General features: G+C 40.8%; 4 protein-coding genes across 4 annotated transcripts; 1 reads left to right on the top strand and 3 right to left on the bottom strand.

The window, feature by feature from the left end:
* Positions 1-3,085: 3,085 nt before the first annotated feature.
* On the top strand, positions 3,086-5,912 carry LOC149404773 (SNARE associated Golgi protein family). The gene is made up of 5 exons (XM_089607147.1): positions 3,086-3,513; positions 4,196-4,466; positions 5,063-5,233; positions 5,333-5,535; positions 5,626-5,912. The coding sequence occupies exons 1-4, from the start codon at positions 3,302-3,304 to the stop codon at positions 5,459-5,461; spliced, it is 783 nt and encodes a 260-aa protein (XP_089463273.1). The 5' UTR covers positions 3,086-3,301; the 3' UTR covers positions 5,462-5,535; positions 5,626-5,912.
* Positions 5,913-14,270: 8,358 nt separating this feature from the next.
* LOC149404774 (uncharacterized) lies at positions 14,271-14,738 on the bottom strand. The gene has a single exon (XM_089607666.1). It carries the CDS (start codon positions 14,736-14,738, stop codon positions 14,271-14,273), a length of 468 nt encoding a protein of 155 aa, XP_089463792.1.
* A 1,035-nt stretch (positions 14,739-15,773) lies between these two features.
* LOC149404775 (uncharacterized) lies at positions 15,774-18,365 on the bottom strand. Its single transcript, XM_089607667.1, has 5 exons — positions 18,180-18,365; positions 17,935-18,081; positions 17,474-17,669; positions 16,565-17,086; positions 15,774-16,360 (listed from the first exon to the last, which is right to left on the bottom strand). The coding sequence occupies exons 1-5, from the start codon at positions 18,363-18,365 to the stop codon at positions 15,774-15,776; spliced, it is 1,638 nt and encodes a 545-aa protein (XP_089463793.1).
* Positions 18,366-22,137: 3,772 nt separating this feature from the next.
* LOC149404776 (RNA-binding (RRM/RBD/RNP motifs) family protein) lies at positions 22,138-24,607 on the bottom strand. The gene is made up of 6 exons (XM_089606929.1): positions 23,948-24,607; positions 23,812-23,870; positions 23,538-23,607; positions 23,322-23,447; positions 23,112-23,240; positions 22,138-22,755 (listed from the first exon to the last, which is right to left on the bottom strand). The coding sequence occupies exons 1-6, from the start codon at positions 24,536-24,538 to the stop codon at positions 22,273-22,275; spliced, it is 1,458 nt and encodes a 485-aa protein (XP_089463055.1). The 5' UTR covers positions 24,539-24,607; the 3' UTR covers positions 22,138-22,272.
* Between the last annotated feature and the right edge of the window lie 1,237 nt (positions 24,608-25,844).

Below are 25,844 nucleotides of genomic sequence, written 5' to 3' on the forward strand. Positions count from 1 at the left end.
TGGCTCAACCACGTCTTCGCCTTCAGTCGGATAGAGTGATTGACTGAGTTGCGTCTCCAGTAGCTTGAAGAACTCGCGCTCTCCGGTCTATGGTCTCAACATCTGAAAAACGCCGAGCTACAAGACAAAAAAATTTATGAATATTTATAAGTTAGATAAGTGTAGTTATAAATATTTTTAAAAATTATAAATTATATTACCCTTTTTTTGAGCAAAATCTTCTCGACGTCCTTGCACGTGACCACTCGAGTGCTTGACCAAGAATGCATCCTCGGTACTAGAACACCGACATTATTCCCGAACTGCTGATTAATCTCCAGGATCGCCTCAAACGCTCAATATTGCACCGCGTGCAAATTCCCTAATAAGGAATACTTCGCCTCCTTCTGTAGGACATTCTCTTTCGCGGACTTGTCCTTTACTCGTTCGTAGTAGTGCGACAAATTTACCGAGAGGGACGACAGAGTCTTAGCCCACAAGATGTTCCCCCATGGCAGAGAATAGAAGAACATCAAGTCCTCAACCATGTAGAAGTACTTGTCGTTGATTGTTCTGTTGTGTTCTAGTCCGAGGAGATATCCCAAGACAAACACACATAAACCAAGCTTGTACGCGTCGTTCGGATCTTGACATGTCTTGAATGCGTTGACCAAGACGTCGAACCTGGCGTTTGACACGCCTTTCAAGTAATCTGTGACGAGTCTATCGCTCCTCCGCTCGTTCTGCTCCTCCGCCGACAGACCATCTTTCATGCTCAATCCGGTTATCAACGCGTATTCAAGTCTTCAGAATCTCACGAGTTTATTTCCTATTCCGAAATGAATCTCCCCCATTTTCGTTGGGTCGATCTTACGGAGAATAAGAGAGTGTAGAAGTACCGAAATCTCACGCGTTTATTTCCTATTCCGAAATGAATCTCCCCCCTTTTCGTTGGGTCGATCTTATGGAGAAGAAGAAAGTGTAGAAGTAGCGTAGAAAAATTTAGCGTACTCCCCTCGAAGAATTGGGCGAACGGAGTCTCCGCGACCCTTTGAAGTAGACCGAAAACGGTGAATTTTTCTTTCACCGTCTTCAAATATCCCGAACCACCGTATGTGATTCAACCGCAAAGTCGTGGTCGCATAGAAACGTCAATTTGTCCTAAAACACGATTAATATTTAATTATCATGAAATATTAATATAATTAAACAAATAAACAAATAACAAGATTAATCTTATATTTTTTATACAATAACTAAAGAGATCTCATAACTAAAACCTTAATAACAATAATTCATTTAACTTTTTGTAATATAACATAATATATAACATAAAACAAAATATCATCATCGTATAAATAAATTTAACATAAAAAACACGATGTCCATAATTTAAAAAACAACAACTAATTATTAATTAGAAAAAAACAACTAATTATTAGTATGTTGTTCAAAATTAAAAAAAAAAACAACTAATCATTATTTAGAAAAAAAAACAATTAATTATTAGTATATTTTGTTCATAAATAAAAAAGAACTATTTTTTAATTTATTTATCATAAACACACACCAAATTATCTTAAATTATTAAAAAAAAATCAATAACGGTCGCGAAACTCGTCGGAATCTCAAACCATCGGAACTCGTCGGAACGTGTCGGAATTGGTCAGATCCTTTCGGAACTCGTTGGAAATTTCCGATGAAGACCATCGGAATCCATCGGATTCGGTCGGATCCGATCGAATCCGATGGATTCGGATGGTCTTCATCGGAAATTTCCAGTTTTTTTTTTTTAAATCTATTTTTACCTCTAAATCACATTCAAATCAACCTAAAATAACTAATAAGCGCTAAAATCTTGTATCCTATCAATCCTACACTACTCAAACCATGAAAAAAAAAATTTAAAAAAACTTTTTTTTGTCATTTTGAGTTAAGGAAGTTTGAGAGCTCGAGACCTTGAAGTGGTGTGGTGGAGTCGGATTTGTGGTGGTTTCGGTCGGATTTCGTGTGGTGGGCGTCCGAGGAGGTCGAATTTGGTGTGGATGGCATCGGAATGGTGTGGGCGTCGGATCTTTGGTGTGGAGAGCAAGAGAGAGAAAGTGAGAGAGTGAGAGTGAAAGAGATGGGAGAGGGTTTATTTTGAATCGAAGGTATTTTCGTCCGAAATTAGTACAAAAGTCCAATTTTGGATATTTTTTAAGTAGTGGTTCTAATTGATATATTTTCATTACTTTCGAGTCTAGAAAATGAAATTTCTCTTTTCTAACTTCTTTTAAGATTTTAGTCAAAATTTTATTTTATCAATAAAATAGTTCATTAAGCAAAAGTAAACTAAAACAGTTAATTGAATTTATTTCGATCATATGCAAATAAATTAAAATTAACTAAAATAGTTTGTTTAATTTATTTCGATTTGATGAACTATTTTTTTAATAAAATGAATTTTTTTTTTCTATAAAGTGAGTTATTGGACATTGACGTTGACTTGTCCATAGAGCGAGTTACGCGGTGGAGTTCGTGCCAAAATGGCAATCGATGGTCATTCCAACTTCAAATGCTTATTATCATGGATTACACTCACTATCCAATTAATAATATTCCTGAATCACAACAAATTTTTCTGTAACCATTTTCCAATATGGGAACCTAAAAACAAGAACTGAAGTGTACTTTACTCTTAAGTCTTAACTATGTTATTTATTTAGTTTTTTTTTTTTGGGAATGTCCCATTACAATGTTTCTAAAACTTTTATAAATAAAATCCATTACATATGCCCTTACAGCCGAAGTCAGGACACTTCTTTTGTCCTAAAAATAACTAAAAATTAGATTCCACATTTTTTAAACACCTTTTTTTAAAAGAAAATTATTTAAGTTCAAATTATCACTAATAAAAAAAAGGTTCAACTTATCGTTTCATTAAATAACAGTAAATAAATAGCTATACTGCCTATACATCATGTAATGAATTATAAGAAATTTCTTTTTCCCTTTTTTCCATTTCTTTTGTCTCAAACAAGCTTATTTTTTCTTTTTGCATTTAAACTTCACGAGCAGGAATATTCTCCTGCTCTTCTTCATCTCTCTCTCTCTCTCTCTACAAAAAAACAAACAAACAAAATAGGAATTAAAAAAAAAAAAAAAAAACAAAGCAAAACAACAAAACCAGAAAGAAATAAGAGGAAGAAGAAGAAGAAGTGCTTCAAAAGGAAAATTCGTGGTCTTTTGATTTCCTCTCTCTCTCTCTCTCTCTTTCCATTTCCCCGAGAAAAGAAACAAGGAAAACGGAAAGAAAACATTTTGAAAGAGAGAGAGAGAAATGGAAACGAGACCTGAAAATGGCGTCGTTGAAACCGAGGCGAAGAGATCTGAGTCTCTCAAGTTTCCATTGAGCTTCTTCGAGGTCACCGTGGCTTCGACGGTGCTTTTGGGGTTCTTTCTCGGATTCCTCGGCGTTTATCTCACCATGCCTTCCTCGGACTACAGCTTCCTCAAGCTTCCTCGTACGCTCCAAGATCTTCAGGTTCTTAGGTATAGTTCGTTTCCTTACCTACCTAATTCGTTCATGCATGTAACGAATTATCTCTTTTAGGTAATGGGGTTGTTGATGGACTGTTCGATTCATTGACTGTTTTGATTCACTATAATGCCAAGATTATTTTGGGCAACTTGTGTTTATTCGGTGATTCAAATTATTTCAATTTGTGATTTAGCTTTTATTTATTTATTTATTTATTTATTTATTATCTTAGGGGATTTGACTTTTTCATTTTCCAGTGTTGTTAACAATTCAACGAGTAAATTCCATTTGATTCCTCCTAAAGAGTAATTTGCTTGGCCAGATCTCTGTTTGCCCTAAATGGGGAAAACAGATTGTTTTCGTAAAACTGAGACATAAGTCTTAGTTCTTGTCAAACCCTGATCGTTTATCTTTTAATTTCCATTCCCGGTTCTTATGAAATTCAAATGACATTTATGAAAAGTCTTAGCCTTGCATGTATAGCAGCAGATTGCATCACCAATGAAACTTGATTCATTCAACCCATAATCAAACTACAAGTCTTACTTGGTTCTGAATTCAAATGGTTTGATTTCCTGAGAAAATTTGAGAAACATTGAATCATGTACAAATTGATGGTATGACAATGGACTATAATGAACCTTTGGTGAGTTTCGTCTTTGTCTTATTATTGTTAGAATATGTTTTGAGCAGAGATAACCTCGAAAGCTACACAAGCGACTACACTGCACAGGTCCTAGTTGGGTATTGCATGGTCTACATTTTCATGCAGACTTTCATGATCCCCGGGACTGTGTTCATGTCTCTCCTCGCCGGATCTCTCTTCGGAGTATTCAGAGGCGTCGCTCTCGTCGTCTTTGCAGCCACCGCCGGTGCTTCTTCCTGCTTCTTCTTGTCCAAGCTTATCGGCCGCCCCATTGTCTTCTCGCTCTGGCCCAACAAATTGAGCTTCTTTCAATCTCAGGTAAAAATTATAAGGCTTTTGAGCAAAAAAATTAGTCAGTGAACTATTATGTGAGTGTCAGCTAGGTCCCTAGGCTTCTTTTTGTTTTTTGGGAGCAAAATGTCCTTGATATAATGGTTTTGTAGGATTTTAGTTGGTTTTTAGGAAATTGATGCTCTTTTTTTTTTTTTTTTTGTGAAAATGAAAACCAGCACTAAAACAATCTTTAACTTTTATAAATGAAATTAAGTAAAGTATATTCTGGCCAGAGAAGCACTGCATAGAAGTGAAAGAATTCGGATTCTTAGAATAAGATTTTGTTTCATGATGCTTTTTAAAAATGATAAACTAGTGTATTAAAATTTAATATTTGTTGTAAGCTTTTGAGGGGTTGACAACCAATATAAAAAATAAAACTAAACTGCTACAAAATCAGTAATATGAGGACTGTTTGCTCCACACAAAACATAAAAATTTAAGGACCAAAATACGACTTGCTTAATAGTTCGAGTATTAACACTAAAGAGTAAAAATTAAAGGTAAATTTTCAGAGCCCTTCATTATTATGTATTTGGAACCATACAGTGATAATGTTGCTTTGTATCGACGAGTCTCAGGTGGCCAAGAGAAGAGACCGATTGTTGAACTACATGCTTTTCCTGAGATTGACCCCGACCTTGCCGAACACGTTCATCAATTTTGCGTCCCCGATCGTGGACGTGCCTTATCATGTTTTCTTTCTCGGAACCTCGATCGGTCTCATACCCGCAGCCTATGTCACCGTCAAGGTGCGTAATTGGGACCGAGCCCGGCTATAAACGGGCCAGGCCCGTCCCTTGGGCCCCATTTTGAGTCCATAAAACTATAATGCATATCTTGCATTGCAGGCTGGACTAGCACTTGGAGAGCTACAATCCATCGGCGATCTTTATGATTTCACTTCAGTTGCTACATTGTTCTTCATAGGGCTTGTCTCGATTACCCCGACTCTGGTGGGCAAAGGCAAGTCGTCTTAGGAGCGAGCCTCGCTCTGCCTGGGCTCGAAGGCAGGCGAAACATGGACCCGTGTTTTTTTTGAGGCGTCTTTTCGGTACCTCTTTTTTTTTCTCACTCACTGTGGTATCATTTAAACCCTCAAATTGGGTCGGACTGTGAAGAAATGCTTATCTCATTGTTGCAGATCGAAGACCTTCGAAGATGGCTGGCGAGAGAAGGAAAGTGGGTTGTGGAGGAATGTAATGGGTTAAATCTTATCTCAGTGATAGGAAATGAACTGATTTTCTTTCATATGTATACTTGACATTAAAAAAAAAAGAAAAAAAAAAAAGAAGAAGACTTGAAAGTATTAGGTGTTGTTTTTGCTATAACTTGCCATCGTTAAGTCCTTAATAAGTATTTTATAATCATTTGGCATTCACACACAAAACTTGGATATCTTTGATCTTTTTTTTTTTATTTTACTTTTTTCATTTCCTTGGTTTTATTTTTGGATTGTTATTTTAGCTTTAAAAGCAAACAAACTTAAGTTGAATATTAATGCTAGAAATATAGGATTAGAGTAAAAGAAAATGTGCATTTAAGGTTTGGATTGATTATTTGTGAGAAAGACTGAAACGCTTAAAGAAGGCGTAAAGAGCTTGAGAACGTAAAGTTCAAGTTTCTGAAGAGAATATGCCTAAGCATCGCTTCAATGAAAATATGATATTCTAAAGTATTATAATTAAGTATTATAATTAAGTTATTCATTACCTAACAAAGATTTCGACAGTTATGTTTCATTTTATAGCGGGAATATTGATGATGTCAATGTCATACATATTAGGACGGAATTTTATAGTTTGAATATAGCTCACGCGTTCGATCGCGTGATGTCAATTATTCCAAATGAGAGAGTACACGTTGTCGAACTTTATGGAGGATGATAAAAATGGCAATTAGTAACGAAAGGGAATATATATTGCAAAATACCTTGTGTTTAAGGGTAATTGTGTAACCAACATGAATTTTGAGGAATTTTATTTTTTTTCAAACATTTGGTGTTTTTATACTTTTAGTTAAGAATTTTTTAATTATTTTAATTAATAATTTAATTTAATTTTACGATCTAATCTTATATTATTGTAGAGTAAGTAATATTAAGGGTGATGTAAACGTGGCCTAACGGTAGCGGGACGGGACGGAATCTTCGCTACCGTTAGGAATAGTAACGGGAGCGGGACTCTTGTTACTGCTATTGGGACGGGACGGGAGTCCCGTTAATGGGACTAACGGGATACGGTGATCCTATTAGTCCCGGACGTTAATTTTTTTTTTTAATTTCGGCCGTTGGATCAAAAGATCCAACGGCCCAAAAAAAATAGCCGTTGAAAATTGTTACCGTTGTATTATAGCCGTTGCAATTTTCGGCCTTTTTTTTTAACCCATTAATTTCTAAAATCTATATGTTGCTCCTACTACCGCCCCCGACCTAAACACCCAATACTCTTTCGATCCAAATTATGTTGCTCATACTTTCGGCCATTCGGAATTCACCGAAATTCCAAACACCCAAGTGCCATACTACCCTTAAATGGATCCCGAGCAAGCCTATCAAGCTCAAATTCTGCCATCCGAAGTGGCTTTTGAAGCATTTCAAGAATTCGAGCAACATTATCGTGAATCCCAAAATCCAAATGAAGAAGAAGATGACGATGAAACCCAAAATCCAAATGAAGAAGAGGAGGAGGAGGAAGAAGAATACCTACCACCACCACCACCTCAACGTCGAAGTCAAGTTCCACGACCTCGGCAACGTGAACAACAAGAGGAGACACGACAACGACGAGCACGACAACAACAACAACAACAACAACAACAACAACAACAACAACAACAACATGAAGGTGGTCAACAACAACACCAACCACCTCAACAACAACAACCACCACGGCGTCGTGCTAGGTCCGTTGTGTGGACTTTCTTTGAAGAGGTGATTGCGAACGGCGAAAAAGCCAGAAAATGTCACAGTTGTGGCAAAATCTTCAGCACTCACAACACAAGAGTCGGGACGTCGCTATTGTGGAGTCATCACAGGCACTGCCAGGGGAATCAGTCTGGAGCCTCGTCAAGCCAGGTAAGTCACATCGATCCTGTAAGCTTTAGACGTGATTTAGTAGAATATTTTGTTTCCACCGATCAATCTTTTAGTCATATCGAATCTCAAGGCTTCGTTAGATTCATGAGTTCTATGATTCCAAACGTTCAAATAATGTCTAGGAAAGCCTTGAGATCCGTTATTCTAAAATGGTTTTTAGGAGAAAAGGAACAAATGAAACACACAATATCATCTGGTAGGTATAGCGTAGCCTTAACCTCGGATATCTGGACTGGTCAATCAAAGATGGATTTCATGAGTGTTGTAGTGCATAATATAGACGACGATTGGAACCTCAACAAACGTATCATAGCCTTTAGGAGGATAGAAGGTTCTGACACTGGTGAAAACATCTTAGACATCATAGTTAGTGCTATACCTAAGTGGGGTTTGACCGATAGGATTATATCTGTTACCTTAGATAATGCCACAAGCAACAACGCCATGATTAGAGAGTTAAAGGAGAAACTTCATTGTGACGATACCCTTTTGCATCAACGATGTACTACCCATATCATAAACCTCATAGTTCAAGCTGGAGCCGCTAGTTATGACCATTCGATCAACAAGATTAGGAATTACATTAGTTGGATAAATAGTTCAACCTCTAGAGTAATGAGCTTAAGAGATATGCCTTAGACTAAACGGTCTCCAAGAGCACACATTTCACCTAGAAAACAAAATTAGGTGGAATTCTACCTTTCTTATCTTGACCAACTTTTTATCCGAGCATTATGTCGATGTTATTGTTTCTTACATTAACGGCGAACATGGCGATGACGCTATCAAGAGTATGATATTAGGATGGCTGAATCATTTGTTTCTTTTCTCGACATTTTTTACAAAGAAACTTGTTATCTCTTTTCTCGGTCTTCATACTATGACCGCAATTGCTGTGCATCTTGATAAATATAAAAACCAAACAATTTTTGAAGATTGTATTCAAGCAATGATAGCCAAGTTTTTAAAATATTAGGGGGCTGGAAAGGTTCCATTATTATACGGTTTTGGAGCCATTCTAGACTGCCGATGTAAAATTGGTGGTTTAAAAAAATTTCTAAAGTACATTAGAAACCATTTCGATGACCAAGATTATGTTGCACTTGATCTCGCGAGGATCGTGCAAGCTTTTTATGATCTTTTCAGGGTATACGAGGCGAAACTCCTACCGCAATATCGAGCACAAGCATCTCAAACACAGACGCAATATCCAAGAAGACACCAATACACGAATGTCTTCGTCAACGCGCCCGCTTACAGCCCATCGCCTCAACAACAAGAAGCTGTGACAAGTCAGATGTGATCGAGCCCAGCCGACGCACGGTCCCATCCGGAGATCCAAGAGTACGATCGGAATGAGTGGGTCAAACCGGATGACGAAGCCATCGACCTATTGGTTTGGTGGAGACAGAATGCGAGGAGGTTCCCGGTCTTGTCATCTATGGCACAAGACATCCTCACCATCCATGTTTCAACCGTGCCATCTGAGGCGGCTTTTAGTAGTGCGGGCCGCATCATCAACGATAGAAGATGTAGCTTGAAACTGGAGATGGTCGAAGCATTGACGTGTGGTAAGGATTGGATTCAACATAGAAATCGAGCACAAGAAACATTCATGTGCTTCGATATTCTTGACGATTTTGAAGTTGATTTTGCAAATGTAAACATAAATGGTTAGACTAACTTGTATAACTAAGGGATATCCCAGCCCTTTTCTGGGATAAATTTTCAAATAATTAACGAGGAAAGGGGTGCTCTTTATCCTCGTCGTCGCACTTTTTTAGGGGTCGGTGAAGTTTTTTTAGGAGGCATTTTTAAATTTACATTCTTCTTTATTCTTTTTTTCTACCCACTTAGTTTAAAATCCTTTCAATTACATCCTTCTATATAATTATTTATAATCTTTTTAAACATTTTTTTTTCTTTTTTTTAATGCCTAACAAGGTCCGAATCCCGTTAGGCGGGGTTCTCGCTCCCGTCCCGTTACTTAACGGGACGAGTCTCCCGTTTGGCCAAATAACAGGAGTCCGTTGTTAGCGGGAGCGGGAGGGGCGGGATATTCGATACATCACCCGGTGATGTATCGAATCAGTCACCTCAAACTTGAGAGATCCCAATTTAGCTAATGTTTGTTTACTCTGTGATATCTCCAAACTATGTCTAATTCACCCTTTTGTCACTCAAAAATAGAAATTCCACATTCGTTTTTTTTTTTTTTTTTTGAAGGCAGCTTCGCTACAGTGGGGATTGAACCCATGACCTCCACACAGGAGATGGTGTGGAATTACCACTAAGCTATCCTAGGTACCACACTCGTTTTTAGTGAACTCTTATTTCGGAAATTTGGCAATTGAATTCTATAAACTTCCGTATGAATTCTTTTTCAAAAAGAAAACAGATGTCTCACTCACTTATTTTGAGCGAAAATTAAGTGTACAATTTGAGTGCAGCTATTTGTGAAAGTGTACATCAACTATATGGTATCTCTCTTTGTTGACCTGTAAAATTAGTACAACAATATCTCACGAAAATACACAGACTCCGAGTACCAGGGCTCCGAGTACAGAGATGATTTAGGCAAGACTTTCTCTTTATACAGACGAATCTAATACAAGAGAGCAGTGTTTTCTAGAGGTTTCAAGTAAAAGAAAGTGTGTGAAAAAGTTCGTCCTTAGTTCTGTGTTGCAGCTTCTATTTATACTCGTCTGGTGTGGCCTCGCGGTCGTGTCTTTGACGGTTATTCTGGGGAACGTGGGGTGATCAGTCCCACGTTCTGGACGGTTTTGGGTAACTGCCTCTTACCTCTCGCTGAGGTGGACGGTTAATATTCTTCGTATGATTCCTGAACCGTCAAGGTGTGCGTTTTAGAGTTTGAAACATGTTTTCTATTGATTTTGACTAGTCTTTGACCCACGTTCTTCTCTTCTCTCCGAAGTTCTGATCGGTGGGTTTCGTTCTTAACTTATGAACGGTTCGTTCCTTTTCAATGGATGGCCCTTGGGTTTACTTAACCTGAGCTCGGTGCTAGATTCTTCTCGCTGCTCGGGAGTCCGACTATCCTGCTCGGAGTCTGACTAATTTATCCCGTAACAGCTGCCCTTCAGTTTCTTAGTATTTTTAGCAAAAATGGTAAGGAACTATTTCGGTTTGCTTCGTGACCGTGTTCATCTTTGCTTACTTGTCTCGGGACGATCCGAGTAGAATTCTTCATTCCTTTTTCTTTTTGCAGGACATCGTACGGCGTCGTTTGTCTTTTGGCATTACCGAACCGTAGCGTCTTTTTGCTTCGACGGTCAGATGTGTTTGGCTTCTTGGACAAGCTTAATCCTCGCCGTTCGTGAGGTCTTTATATAAGGCATTTTCTCAACTTTTGACTTCATTTTGCTTTTTCTTCTAAATTTTAGTCTCGGAGCGTTCTCGGCTTGATCTTCTAAATTTTGCAACGAGAAAAAGGTTTTTGACTCGTCTTCCCTGTCGTGTAGGGACGCCATGGTTGTGGAGATATCGTCTTCGTCCGCTTCTTCGAGGGAGAGCGGGTCGGAATCTCGTGATACGACGAGCCTTTCTCTTTCGCAAGACCGAGGAGAGGGCTGTTCTCAGGGTATTCCGGGTCCGAGTGGGAGGACCTTTGGGGTTGATCTCCCAGAGGAAGAGGATGTGGCCTTGGTCTTTGAATGGAAAGAGGGCCAGTTTTCGGCCAAGGTTTGGACTTCTCGGGTTACCGAGAAATATATACGAGAGCTGAGGGAGGAATTTGAGATAGCCGAGGGAATTATCATCTCGGCGCCTTTGGAACATGAGAGGGCCGATCAGCCTCCTGCCGGGAAGGTAGCGTTCAATAGGGCTATTTTGAACGTGATCGGAGGGTTGCCGATGCATCCTCTAATTTCCCAGTTTGTTTCTGACCTGGGTTGTTCCCCTACTCAGCTCGTCCCCAACGTGTATAAGATTTTTGTTGGGATGGCCGTGCTATGGGCGAAAGTCTATGATCGCCCTGTTACTTTGCAAGATTTTTTGCAGTATTACTCGTTTAAGTCGGCTCCAGGGTAGCATGGTTACTAATATGCTCGGGCCAATGATGATCAGTCTAAGGTGGTCACCCGCCTTCCGACCAGCCAAAAAAATTGGAAGGACCATTTCTTTTGGGTTGAAGGGAATGCCTCTTATGAGAGGTGCCCCATAAGAGCTTCGTTCTCGGAACTGGGTGTGACTCTGGTTCAGAATTCTTATTTGATAAACCGGGCCAGATTTTTGTTCTGGTTTTCTCATATGTTCATATTTGGTTCCAGGTTCCCTTCCACAGTATCCCGAGGACGAGCGGCCACTCCACTCAGAGATCTTTGACATTTCGGAGGGTGATCGGTCGACGTTTGTGCTGTCGGACCCAGACTTGCTCGAGGAATACTATTATTATCCCTACTCGAGTGAGCATTTTATTCGCCTTTTATCAAGTCGCCTATGTTCAAATTTTTCTCGTTCTTACTTTTTTGTTTCTTAACAGAAATTGCACGGATGGCAAAGAAGAGACCCGCTCCCGAGCAGGTTCCTCCTAACCCGAAGCATACTAAGGCTTCCAAGGCTTCGGCTGCTAGTAAGCGGGCGACCGCGTCTGCTTCAAAGGCTTCGGAACTTCCGAGCCCGGCCGAACCCTCTTCTGCATCCGACCACCTGAATCCGATTGTTACCTTCCTTCGCGAGCATCTTCCTGCCGAGAAGACCCAAGCGGTTCTCGGGTCTGAGCCTTTAGAGAGGCTTAACCAGGTCACCGACTCCGCAGTTTCGGTACGTTTTTACTCAACTAGTCGGTGTCTCTTTCCTTTCCTTAACCAATTTTGTAACTGACCTTTTGTTTACTACAGGTTTTCGTTGGTATGGTCGGCCTTGTCGGATCACTGGGCTCCGAGCTCACGTCTTTGAGACAACGGAACGATCGTTTTCTCAAGGAGAGGGATGTGGCCAGGGACGAGACAGTGAAGACCCGATCGGAGCTCACGGCGCTCACGCAGAAATTCCAAGCAGATCTCGAGGCTGCTCGTTTGGCGGCGGTGGAAGAATACAAGGCTTCCGAGGATTATTGCAACATGCGCGATGACCTTTATGCCGCTGGGATGAACGAGGCCGTTCGGATCCTCGGCCCGAAGAATCCTACTTTGGATACTACGGACCTTGATGAGGACTCGGAATCAAGAGCTAGCGATGACGCGGATGGAGGAGCCGATCAGGAGTAGATTTTTATTTTCTTTTGCATTCTGTTTTCAGCTAACCCGCTTGGGTTTTGAACAATTGATCCGTGGTCGGATCTTTATTATGTAATTTTTGTTAACCCGCTCGGGTTTTGAACAATTGATCCTTGGTCGGATCTATATTTCATGTTAATTTATCTGTGTTTCTGACTTCGGCAAGAAAAAGTAAAAAGTATTTTTGAATTTTGGCAAAGTAAAGTATAACTAGGTATATTTTAAATTTTACGTTTTCTAAACAACTGTTTGCTAGTTAACCAGCCGCCCAGTTTACTTTGTTGAAATTATAAAAACAATGTGATTTAACTCCGAGTAGAGAAACGAAAGATAAATAATTTTTAGAAATCATAAGTACATGCGACCAAGCTGCTTTTTTAAATTGTAAACACAATACATGCGACCAAGCCGCTTTTTGAAAAGTAAAAACAACAGTTGCGACCAAGCCGCTTTTTGAATGTTTGAAAAAAAAGGTTAAACGTAAAATCGACGAAGGTGCTCAGCATTCCAGGGGTTTTTCTCCATATCGTCGCTCAATTTCTGTAGTCGGTAGGCCCCGTTTCCGAAGTCTTCTCGGATGATGTAGGGTCCTTCCCAGCTTGCGTTGAAGGCTCCTTCCTGGTGGATTTTTGTGTGGAGAAAAACTCTTCTGAGGACTTTGTCGCCAACTTTGAATGATCTTGGTCGGACTTTCATGTTGAAATACCGAGTAACCTTTCGCTGGTTAGCTAGATTTCTTAATATGGCGTTTTCTCTTTTTTCTTCTAACAGGTCTAGGTTAATTTTTAGAATGTCGTTGTTTACCTCTGTTGAGTAATTTTCTCTCCTTATTGTTGGTATTAAGACGTCGGTCGGTATGGCCGCGTCGGAACCGTATGCGAGGGAGAAAGGCGTTTCGCCAGTTGAGGAGTGCTCGGTGGTTCTGTATGACCAGAGAACTTCTTGGAGCATATCCACCCATTCTGTCTTTTGCTCGCCTAACTTTGTTTTCAAGCCATGTTTTATTGTCTTGTTGACTGCTTCCACTAGGCCGTTGGACTGTGGTCTGACTGGAGTAGAAAAAACCTTGTTAATGCCATATTTTTCGCAAAAACTTTTGAAAGAATCGCAGTCGAACTGAGTTCCGTGGTCGGATACTATTTTGATTGGTATTCCAAACCGAGTAATAATATTCTTCCATACAAATTTCTCAATTGCATGTGCTGTTATTTTATTTAAGGGCTCGGCTTCAACCCATTTTGAAAAGTAGTCGATGGCTACAATTGCGTACCTGCATCCGCCTCGGCCTGTTGGCAAAGCTCCGATTAGATCTATTCCCCATTCTGCGAATGGGATCGGGCATGAGAGGGAGATGAGCGGATTAGGTGGAAGCCTCGGGATGTTTGAGAACTTTTGACACTTGACGCATCTTTGCGTCATGCGCCGAGCATCGGCCTTTAGCGTTGGCCAGTAGAGTCATTGCCGGATGATCTTTTGTGCCAATGCTTCGCATCCGATGTGACTTCCGCATATCCCTTCATGGATTTCTCTGAGAGTGTACTCGGCTTCGTCTTCATCTAGACATATGAGTAAAGCTTGAGAAAATCCTCTTTTGTAGAGATTCTGACCTTCGAGGAAATATCGAGCAGCTCTGAATTTCAAGCTTCTAGCCTCATTTTTCTCTTTGGGCAGAGCTCCGTGCTGCAAGTATTCCCTGATCGGGGTTTGCCAAGATTTTCGTTGATCGACCTGAAGCACATGGGGGGCTTGCTCAATGCTAGGCTGCCTAATTTTGATCACTGGGATTGACTCCGAGTCGGATCCTTGAGTGGCGTGCTTCGCTAATGCGTCGGCCTCTTCGTTCATGGCTCTGGGGACTTGGGTGATTTCGCAAAGTTCGAATTTGCTTGCTAGGTTTCTAGCTTTCTCGGCATATAGCGACATCTTTTCGCCTTTTGCCTGAAATTCACATTTCATTTGATTAACAATTAACTGAGAATCCGAATATACTTTGAGCTTTTTGATTTCTAAATCTTTTGCTATTTGTAGCCCATGTATCATAGCTTCGTACTCAGCTTCATTGTTTGAAGTATTAAAATCGAATTTTAAAGCGAATTTTACCTTGTCTCCTTCTGGACTGGATAGCGCAATGCCGACACCGGACCCCTTTTCGTTGACTGCTCTGTCTACATACATGTCCCAAATCGGGAATTCCACTGGCCTGTATGTGAACTCTGCAATGAAGTCAGCAACTGCTTGCCCTTTGATTGCTGGTCGGGGGCTGAAGCGTATATCATATTGTGTCAACTCAATCGACCATTTCATCAGCCTTACGGATACGTCAGGGTTTTGCAGCACCTGGCGCAGTGGGAAATTGGTGAGGACTGTAATCGGATGCGCGAGGAAGTAGTGTTTTAGCTTCCGAGAAGCAGTAATGAGGGCGAAAGCCAGCTTTTCGAGTTCCGGGTATCTTCCTTCCGCCTCGTTAAGGCGCCGCGAAGTATAATAAACCGGGACCTGGTGTTTTCCCTCATTCTTGATCAGCGACGAACTTACTGCATGCTCCGATACGGCTAGGTAAATCTCCAGGGGCTCTCCTTCCTGCACTTTTCTTAAAGTCGGAGGCCATGCCAAGTGCTTTTTTAGAGATTCGAAACTCTCATCGCATTGCTTGGTCCATTCGAATTCCTTGGAGCCTATGAGTACATTGAAGAAGTGAATGCTTCGATCGGTAGACCGTGAGATAAAGCGACTCAATGCAGCTATGCATCCTGTCAGTTTTTGCACTTCTTTGATATTTCGTGGTGGTCTCATGTTCCATAGGGCTGTGATCTTCTCTGGATTCACTTCGATGCCTCGTTCATGAACGATGAAACCTAAAAATTTACCTGCAGAGACACCAAACGTACATTTTAGAGGGTTTAATTTCATGCGATATTGCCTTAGAAGTTTGAATGATCTTCTAAGATCATTCGTATGTTAATCTATTTTTCGGCTTTTAACAAACAAGTCATCGATGTATGCTTCCATCGTAATCCCGAGTAATTCAGCGAACATTTGATTTACTAATCTTTGATATGTTGCTCCAGCATTTTTTAACCCGAAGGGCATTACCGTGTAACAGTATAGCCCCCGATCAGTTATGAATGCCGTGTGATACTGGTCGGGACCATACATAGGAATTTGATTGTAGCCAGAGTAGGCATCCATAAAACTTAGGATTTCATGGCCTGATGTTGCGTCTACTAACTGATCTATTCTCGGCATAGGGAAACTATCTTTAGGGCAAGCCTTGTTCAGATCTGTAAAATCCACACAAGTTCTCCATTTCCCGTTAGGTTTCTTGACCAGGACGGGGTTGGCTACCCATTTAGGATATTTAGTTTCTTTTATTGATCCGTTAGAAATCAGTTTGTCTACTTCTTCTTTTAGGGCTGTATACCTTTCGGAGTTTAAAGCCCTTCTCTTTTGTCTGATAGGTTTTTCTTTAGGATCTATATTTAACCTATGACATTCTATTTGAGGATCTATCCCCGTCATGTCGGACTGTGACCAGGCAAATATATCTAAGCTATTAGATAAGAGAGTTATTAAGTTACTTTTAGTACCTGATTCAAGATATTTTCCAATCTTGAGCTTCTTCTCAGGTTGTTTTGGATCTGGGGCGACTTCCTCGACTTCGTCTCCTGGGCCAATTTCTTCTCGGCTCGGAAGGCGTGGGTCGAAGTCCGAGTCGATCATCATAACTTTGTGGACGTCTTTGTCCTGACTCTCTTTGAGATAATTCGCATAGCAGCTCCTTGCTATAGCCTGAGTTCCGACTACTTCACCTACCCCGTGTTCGGTAGGAAACTTCATCTTCAAATATTCTACCGATGCGATGGCCCCGAGGGACTGCAAGGTCGGCCTGCCAATGATCGCGTTGAACGAAGATTTTCCGGGGACCACTATCCACGTTGTGTTAGTGGTTTTACTCCTCGGGCTATCCCCCACAGTTATTGGGAGTGAGACTAATCCCTTAGGCTGGATCGAGTCTCCTGTGAAGCCGTAGAGATTTTCAGGGGAGGGAGCCAACGCATCTTGCTTAAGACCCATCTTATTGAACGTGTCTTCATAGAGCACGTCGACAGCACTCCCGGTGTCCACCAATATTCGGTGTACGTTCCTGTTGCCGATAAGAGCTGATATAACCAATGGATCGTTGTGAGGAAACATCACACACCGAGCATCTTCTGTCGTAAAGGTGATAGGCTCCGAGCTAGGTTTGGCTATCTTGTTAGGCCTCTGCTCGGCTGTAAACAAGATTTGGCGGGGTCCTGCGTAGGCTTCCCTTACATAGTTCTTTTGAGCGCTCCTTGAAGTTCCTCCCACATGTGGTCCTCCGACTATGAGTGAGATTTCAGCATACGCTTCACCTTTCTGTTCCTCTTGTTCCCCTTGCTCGGCCTTGAATTTCTTCAACGCTCCTCTTCGGATTAGAGCTTCTATGGCTTCTTTGAGGTTGAAACAGTCGGCAGTGCGGTGACTGATGTCCGTGTGGAAAGCACAATATTTTGTTTTATCTCTCCTTGAGATATCTTTCTTGATCGGCCTTGGCTTAGGGAAATCTTCCTTGTCCTGTGTAAGACTAAATATCTCCTCTATCGGGGAATTGAGCTTATGATATTTATCGAACTTACTGGAAAAAGATTTCAGAGGTCCCGCTCCCGACCGGCTCTTCTTTGGTGGGCGGTTGTCCTCAGAGTGTCGTTCCCTATGCTCTTCTCGGTAACTCTTTGGTGGCTTTGCTTTTCTTGCCGCCAGCCTTGCTTCCTCTGCATTGATATACTTCTGAGCTCTTTTCATAAAATCGTTGTAATCCCTTGGACTAGTCTTCTGAAGTGACCACCAGAATTCTGATTCTGTTCGGACGCCGGAGGAGATCCCGAAGAGCTTAAAGTCTTCGTTCAGATCGTCAACTTGAAGAGCTTGCTCCGAATAGCGATTAATAAAATCTTTTAGAGATTCGTCATGGGCTTGTCTCACCGCTAGTAGCCTTTCTTTGGGAGTTTTTCCTGAGCTGGAGCCGACAAACTGTTCCATGAATTTTCTAGATAGCTGTTTCCAGGATCCTATGGAGTTTGGCTTTAGTTTTCTGTACCACCGTTTGGCTGAGCCAGTTAGAGTGATAGAGAAAGCTCTGCACATAACTTCTGGTCCGGCTCCTTGCAGCAGCATCCAAGAAGAAAATGTGTCTATATGGTCCCCCGGGTCGGTCTTTCCATTGTATACTGGGATGCTTGGCATCCTGAAACGATCAGGCAACGGGTGTTCTAACACGCGTGCTGTGAAAGGGGAGACAGCTTCTCCAACTTTTGGACTAGACTCCTTCTGACCTAGGGTTACCTCTTCTATTCGACGTTCCAATCTTCTAAGATTTGTTTTGTTGGTGCTTGCACTATCCTCGGTCTTCGAGCTTTCTAAGATGTGCCTGAAAGTGCTTGAATGACCTTTGTCCATGGTAGGCTGGTACCGATCAGGAATCTTTTCCTGACTGTACTGCTCCTTCTCAGACTCAGAATCATCTTCCATCCTCTCATACCGATCCCTAGCATGTTTCCGAGGTTTCTTAACCTGCGGATCCTGCCCAATGGGTTCTTTCCCTGACCGGTGTGAGGGCTCTTCATCTGGGATCACTATCGCGCTTCGCAATGTGACCTTTTTCGCCTGCAGTCTTCTCTTCAATTCCCTGTTATTTGCCTCTAAGACCGAGAGACGCTCTTGCATCTGTCTGAATTGTTCTTCGAGGCTGGGTTCCGGAAGAAGTTCAGCTATTTCTTCCGAGGTGAGAGGCAGGGTGCGGTTATGGTGTTCTATCTCCGTTTCCTGGTTAGAGACAGCGTTCACGGGTGTGGACGAACTAGCCATATTCTTAAGCTGGTCCCCCTCCTTCTAGCGCCAACTGTTGACCTGTAAAATTAGTACAACAATATCTCACGAAAATACACAGACTCCGAGTACCAGGGCTCCGAGTACAGAGATGATTTAGGCAAGACTTTCTCTTTATACAGACGAATCTAATACAAGAGAGCAGTGTTTTCTAGAGGTTTCAAGTAAAAGAAAGTGTGTGAAAAAGTTCGTCCTTAGTTCTGTGTTGCAGCTTCTATTTATACTCGTCTGGTGTGGCCTCGCGGTCGTGTCTTTGACGGTTATTCTGGGGAACGTGGGGTGATCAGTCCCACGTTCTGGACGGTTTTGGGTAACTGCCTCTTACCTCTCGCTGAGGTGGACGGTTAATATTCTTCGTATGATTCCTGAACCGTCAAGGTGTGCGTTTTAGAGTTTGAAACATGTTTTCTATTGATTTTGACTAGTCTTTGACCCACGTTCTTCTCTTCTCTCCGAAGTTCTGATCGGTGGGTTTCGTTCTTAACTTATGAACGGTTCGTTCCTTTTCAATGGATGGCCCTTGGGTTTACTTAACCTGAGCTCGGTGCTAGATTCTTCTCGCTGCTCGGGAGTCCGACTATCCTGCTCGGAGTCTGACTAATTTATCCCGTAACAGCTGCCCTTCAGTTTCTTAGTATTTTTAGCAAAAATGGTAAGGAACTATTTCGGTTTGCTTCGTGACCGTGTTCATCTTTGCTTACTTGTCTCGGGACGATCCGAGTAGAATTCTTCATTCCTTTTTCTTTTTGCAGGACATCGTACGGCGTCGTTTGTCTTTTGGCATTACCGAACCGTAGCGTCTTTTTGCTTCGACGGTCAGATGTGTTTGGCTTCTTGGACAAGCTTAATCCTCGCCGTTCGTGAGGTCTTTATATAAGGCATTTTCTCAACTTTTGACTTCATTTTGCTTTTTCTTCTAAATTTTAGTCTCGGAGCGTTCTCGGCTTGATCTGCTTATTCAGATTGTGCTCTTAGGTCTCTCGCTTTTTGCTCGGATCTTCCGATCTTCAATCTCGCGGGTAAGGTCTTTTTATCATTGATCTGATACATTCCTTTTGTTTTGAGATCGTTATTCGGCGATCGGTATTTTCCTTTATTTCTCGTATTCGGACCCTTCGGACTTTAGGGATCTTAGTTTCTCAACTTCATTAGGGCTATGGGAGGACTTGCGCGTCCTGATCTAAGCTTTGACCCTCGCGTCGTTCGGTGATCGGAGCCTGATCCCGATAGCGTTACTTTGTTGGATGGGTCCACGTTTCCTTTCCTCAGGAGTCGCGTTTGGTATCATGTCCCAGAGATCGGATGGGACCGCCCTGTAATGGCTTATGATGAATCATGCGTGTATCCCAATCCTGAGTCCGAGGGGGTTGATAACGAGAAAAAGGTTTTTGACTCGTCTTCCCTGTCGTGTAGGGACGCCATGGTTGTAGAGATATCGTCTTCGTCCGCTTCTTCGAGGGAGAGCGGGTCGGAATCTCGTGATACGACGAGCCATCTCTATCTTTATCTCTAAGATAGAGATTACACATATATTGAAGATGGTCTAAAGCAACTAGACGCTTCAAAAATGTAATAAAGACCAACATTAAAGTGACGATTACATTTATTTATTATCAAAGGTGACGAATACATTTTTTTTTATTATTATCAAAGGCGACGAATACATGTACAAACACAATAGTTATTTGTAGGGAAAATGTGACTATTGATCTAAATAAGTAATTAATATAGTGAAATTTGTTGTAACTAGCCAAGTTTGTCATTCTTATTGGGGGAATAGCCCAAGTTTCATTTTATTAAGCAAATAGCCCATATTTTCGGCTCAGACCATAACGCCCTTGGTAAATTCGCGAATAGGTTAATTTAATTAACCTACTGGAGTGAGTTAGGTTAATTAATTAACTTATTGGTTGAATATTAGTTTAGGTTTTGATTTTTTTGTGAGTAAAGTTAATTTACTAAATGATTGAATTCGGAATTAGGTTAATTAATTGAATGCTTTGAATATCAATTGACTTAAGTTATGATTTTTGCAATTTTTTTGTGAATTTCAAATCATTCACGAATCAGTTAATTAATTAACGTAACTCACTCCAGTAGGTTAATTAATTAACCGATTCGTGAATTGTTTCTTCTTCTCCACCTCCAACGAACCCGAGGTTAGGGTTAGGTTTAGGGCTTTGGCCACGGGGGCGATCTCGGGGCTCTGGGTGAAGAGGATGAGGATGGAGTCGATTTGGAGCAAGATTTCGGCGATCGGGAGCGAGGTCAGGATGAGGAGGAGGAAGGTCCTCTGGGCGGCGAGGCCGATGAGCTTGAACTTCTCGGCGCCGAAGGCCTGGTTGCAGATCGGCTCCATTCCAGCGGCGAGGCCGGAGAGGACGGAGTAGGCGGTGATGTTGGCGAAGGCGACGGCGAGGGAGTCGCCGGCTAGTTGGACGGCGCCGAGGCGGCCGAGGAAGAGGACGGAGATCAGGGATCGGGAGTAGAGGAGGAGACCGGTCAACGCCATGGGAATGGAAATCTCGGAGATTCGCTTGGACTCTGTGACGATCGGAGATACGAAAGCGAGGAACGAAACCAGAAGATTTTTGGCGGCTTTGGGCTCTTTCGTCGGCGTCGCCATGGAAGAAAGTTTAATTAGATGAGAGAGAGAGAGTTGTGTGAAAGGGTAATTTAGGTAGTTTAGATTAGTTGGGCTATTCCCTTAATTAATTGAAACTTTGGCTATTCTCTTAATATTAATAGGTTGATTTGGCTAGTTAGCAAAATAGCCCTTTAATATAATTGTTTGAGATTTATGAGTAAGAATTTTATTTTTTATAAAAAAAAAATATTAGCCACAACACTAACGTGGCTTGACGAATTTTAGCTAATTGATTATCAAGGATTTGTATTTAGTTTCATTTTTTATTTATATTTTCTTTATTCATAGTTAAATTTTATTTATATTTTCTTTATTCATAGTTAAAGTTTATTTATATTTTCTTTATTCATAGTTAAATTTAAATTTTGGGTTATTTTTTCTCAAGATGAAGTAGAAACCATTTACTATTGTAAGTTTTCTATTGTAGGAACAATATAACACCAAAGATATTGTGAATAAGTAAATTGAGTCGCTCAAACTCAATGTGAATAAGTAAATTGAGTCGCCCAAACTCAATGTGCACTATCTTTATTCGTCAGAAACTTAACACAATTTGTTGTCATTCTTGTCATTTTTTTTCCTTGTTCAAAAGGATTCAACGTTTGTATATGCTACTCAGGTTTTTTTTTTTTTTTAAATGGTTCTGCTCATAGGAGGAGGTGTTATACTCAGTTACCTAATATAACCGTTGTGCTATATATATATATATATTTCAATTTTTTTTTAAATGACAATTCCTGAATAATGACACTGAAACATTTTATGTAGTGAAAAAAAATTAAAATCAATATCAACCCCGAATAAAAGAAAAAGCAAATTCAACAAAGATTCTTCTATCCAACATCGCAGTATACGAAGACTACATGCTATGCTAGTATAACATTTATCATCACAACTCTCTGACTAGAATTTCTTAGCTTTCTTCTTCCTGTGAGCACTGTCCGGAGTCCGACTCTCCATCTTGCGCTTCATACCCGTTTTATCGGAAACCCCAATTTCCCTGAGAGCTTTAGATTTCGCTTTTCTCGCAGCCACCGTGGGTCTCTTACCCTTCTGACCCCTCTCTTTCCCCTTCGGCGCTGTTGGTTTCGAGAGATGCCTTTCAGGCCGATTCCTGGCTTTCGCAACCTTCTTTTGGACCCCGGATTTGCTCGCTTGCAAACCCTGGTACGACATAGAAGCACTTGCTGCGAAGCCCTTGTTATTTTTACCACCATCTCCGGAGCTCGAGCCGCGGAATTTCTTGGGTGGGGAACCGGATTTGTCAGAGGGTGTCGAGGGGTTCTTCCGCTTGGATGGTGTGGAATCCGCTTTCGCGTGAAAGAGTCTCAGCTCTCGATCACGGAGCTTCACATTTCGCTTCTTCACGACCAAATGAGCGGCTTCCTGAGTAGTTATAGTGGACACAACAATCAAATATAGGCTATATACATAACAGTGAAGTGAGAAAGGTCTCTCAAGAGCTTGTAAATCTTTCTATTTTCAAATTTTGCTACTGATAAAAACAAGCTGAATCCAAAAATCAACCAATCTGAAAACCCAATATCAGACTATTTTACAAGTATAGCCAAGCATCTAACTCAAATTTCATCAGATTGAATATCGACTTAAGTAGCAAAAACTGAAAATTGACTTGCCACGCGACTACATTGCTACTTCGGACGATAAAATGAGTTATACAATCTGTGATTCATGTAATGTACTACTCATAGACGGGCATTCATAGAAAGATGAGGACATACTCTAGTCTTAAACAAGACATATGCAAAGCCCTTTCCAAGGTTATTGTGCGGATCCCGGATGATGCGGACACCTTCGACATTAGATTCCATATCTTTGATACCGCAAAACAACTGGTACACTTCTTCATCCTGCAGAAACCGAGCGCAATCAACACACGACAGTGGGTCCCGATAAATCGAGTAGCGAAAAAACCGCAACGACCAAATCACCTTAACGTCAAACGGAAGATTACCGACGAAAACAGTTCTCTTGTGGTCATAGAGAGGATTTTCATCCCCTTTCATTTTCTTGCGAGGAGGACAAGCCCTGTCCACCCTGATGTGATGGCCTTCAACCTGAACCGTATTGAATTCTTCGGTCAGACATTGAGATTTCAAGTTCATGAAAGCTTAAACGTTTTCTTTAAAACCAACACTATTACTAACCACAGCCATGTTATTGGACAAAGCTGCCTGTGCAGACTCTTCGGTCTTGAAAACCAAATACGCGTGAACGCTGCACCAGAAAAAAATTCAATCATCAATGGTAACCAAAAAACAAAGGACCAAGACTCTTACTAGGCGAGTCAGTACTACAAGCTTGATCTCAATTATGTACACGAGTTAATTACTGGAATGCCAAAATTCAAAAAATGAACAGGCTTAGATCTCCGACATTATCAAATCAAAGCCAAAAATTAATCAGCGAAAAAGGAATTACCAATCAGCAGATTCGTGGAACTGTTTCGTAATAACGGCTCCTTTCCTCGGCGTTTTGGTCTAAACAAAACACGAAATAATTATCGTAAAGAAACAGACTTTGTATCAAAAACCCGGAATGAAAGAAAAACACTCACATCGGTGATAGGCACAGACCGAATTCTGACTGACTCGACATCGCCGAATTTGGAAAACTCCTTGATCAAACCCTTCTTCTTGACCTTCAGCGGCAAATTTCCGACGAACACAGTCCTCAATAGCTTACTTTCGTCGTCGAAGCCTTCCTGAGGAACCAAAACCTCGGCCGGATTATCGATGGTCTTCCTCTTCTCTCCGACCTTCGCTTTCGATCCTTTCTCGGCATCGTCGTCCACAGAGCCGTATTTCTTCGCGTCGTACTCATTCTCAACTTCCTCTCTCTTCCTCTTCTTCTTCTTTTTCTTCTTCTCTGAGACATCGCTTTCGTCTCCTTTCCCGCTCAATCCCACAGCTTCCTCGGAGACCGAGGCCTTCGACCTCTTCTTCTTCTCGGGCTCGGAGCCGCCATTTCCAGGGCTCGCCGGGGCTTGCTCTAGGGTTTGGTCTCCGAACTTGCGCTTGAAGGGGTTTTGGTCGGAGAAGAGAGAAGCGACGGCGTTTTGGTGTCCGAAGAGGGTTTTGAAGATGTCGTCTTTCCCTTTCTCCTCATCAGGAGGTGTTTCTGGGTCCTTGTGTTTCGATTTGCCCATTGTTGTTGCGTAAGCGAGAGTCAATTGGGAATGGAAGTGAATGAAAGAGGGTTTTGGTTTGGATGGTTGGTAAGTTGAAACCCTAGAAGGAGGGAACGCAAATCCAAAAATGTTGAGTACCCGAATCTCCGGGTCGGGTCGGGTCGGGTCGGGTCGGGTCGGGCAGTATTCTTTTTCCATACGGGTATTTTAATACATAAATATATAATACCTTTTTTTTTAATGTATAAATATATACTACTTGCATTTTGATTTTCTATTTCGTATATAATTTTATGGGCAGAGTAGCATTATAAGTCGAAGGAAATTTAAGCTTGGCAAAATAGCCAATTTTTTGTATATCATATATAACAGTCGTTAACCTACATTAAGTTAGATTAAAAAGGCCGACTAAAATATCCTTAATTAATACCAAGCTCAAATTTCATTAATTAAAAAAATAGACAAAAAATATGCTAATCGCGAAAAACTAGGAAATCATATCTAATCAATCTTTATCCAAGTATATACGGCAAGTAACTAAAAAATCACTTTAACTCCATTACTAGAAGAAAAAAAAATGAAAACAAAACAACTTTTAAAATCTCAAACCTCTCACATCTAGACAAATCGAAGTAGGACGATGAAGAATGACCCGAAACGCACATCGTGATAGAAAAATTTGGGTACGTATATTTCTCGACAAATTAGTTACAGTAAGATCTACAAAAATACATACGGGCTATGTTGATGTATTTATATTCTTGTAGATGTTCTTGTTCAACTAAAGTCGATTGAATTGTTTATTCATATTTTGATTTATTGCTATAACAAAACAAATATAAACTTGAAACCAACCAAACTTTCATATACATTTTAAAAAATGTATATACGAATCTAAACAACTATTAACGTGTAAAAAAATTCATATATACTGAAATAAACTTAAATGAATAGAGACATGATTTTTGATCTTTTAGATTCCATCCAAAAGTCCATATTACTCCAAAAAAAAATACCCATAAACCTATTTAAAGGTGTCCTTGTAACCTAAAAACACATCTTTTCTTTATTTTTAGTTTTTCATTAGTGTTTGGGTAGCTTTTGAGAGCTTTGGAATTGAAAAAAAAAAAAAAAAAAGTGGATTCTCAACAGAATTGACAACCCGACGAGTTCTCCTTCTCCGAATTCATTAGTTCTTCTTTCTTCTATTCTATTCTCTTATTTATTTTATTACTCTAGATTATTGTTAAACCTTGTTTAATTTAATATGAATTCCTTCTTCATTTCCTTGTTCATCTTAATGCTTGCAATTATTGTTCTTTGT

This window comes from Urtica dioica, chromosome 2, assembly GCF_054948205.1.
Source record: "Urtica dioica subsp. dioica isolate 48M chromosome 2, U.dioica_male_clone48M_v1_H2, whole genome shotgun sequence".
NCBI lineage: Eukaryota > Viridiplantae > Streptophyta > Magnoliopsida > Rosales > Urticaceae > Urtica > Urtica dioica.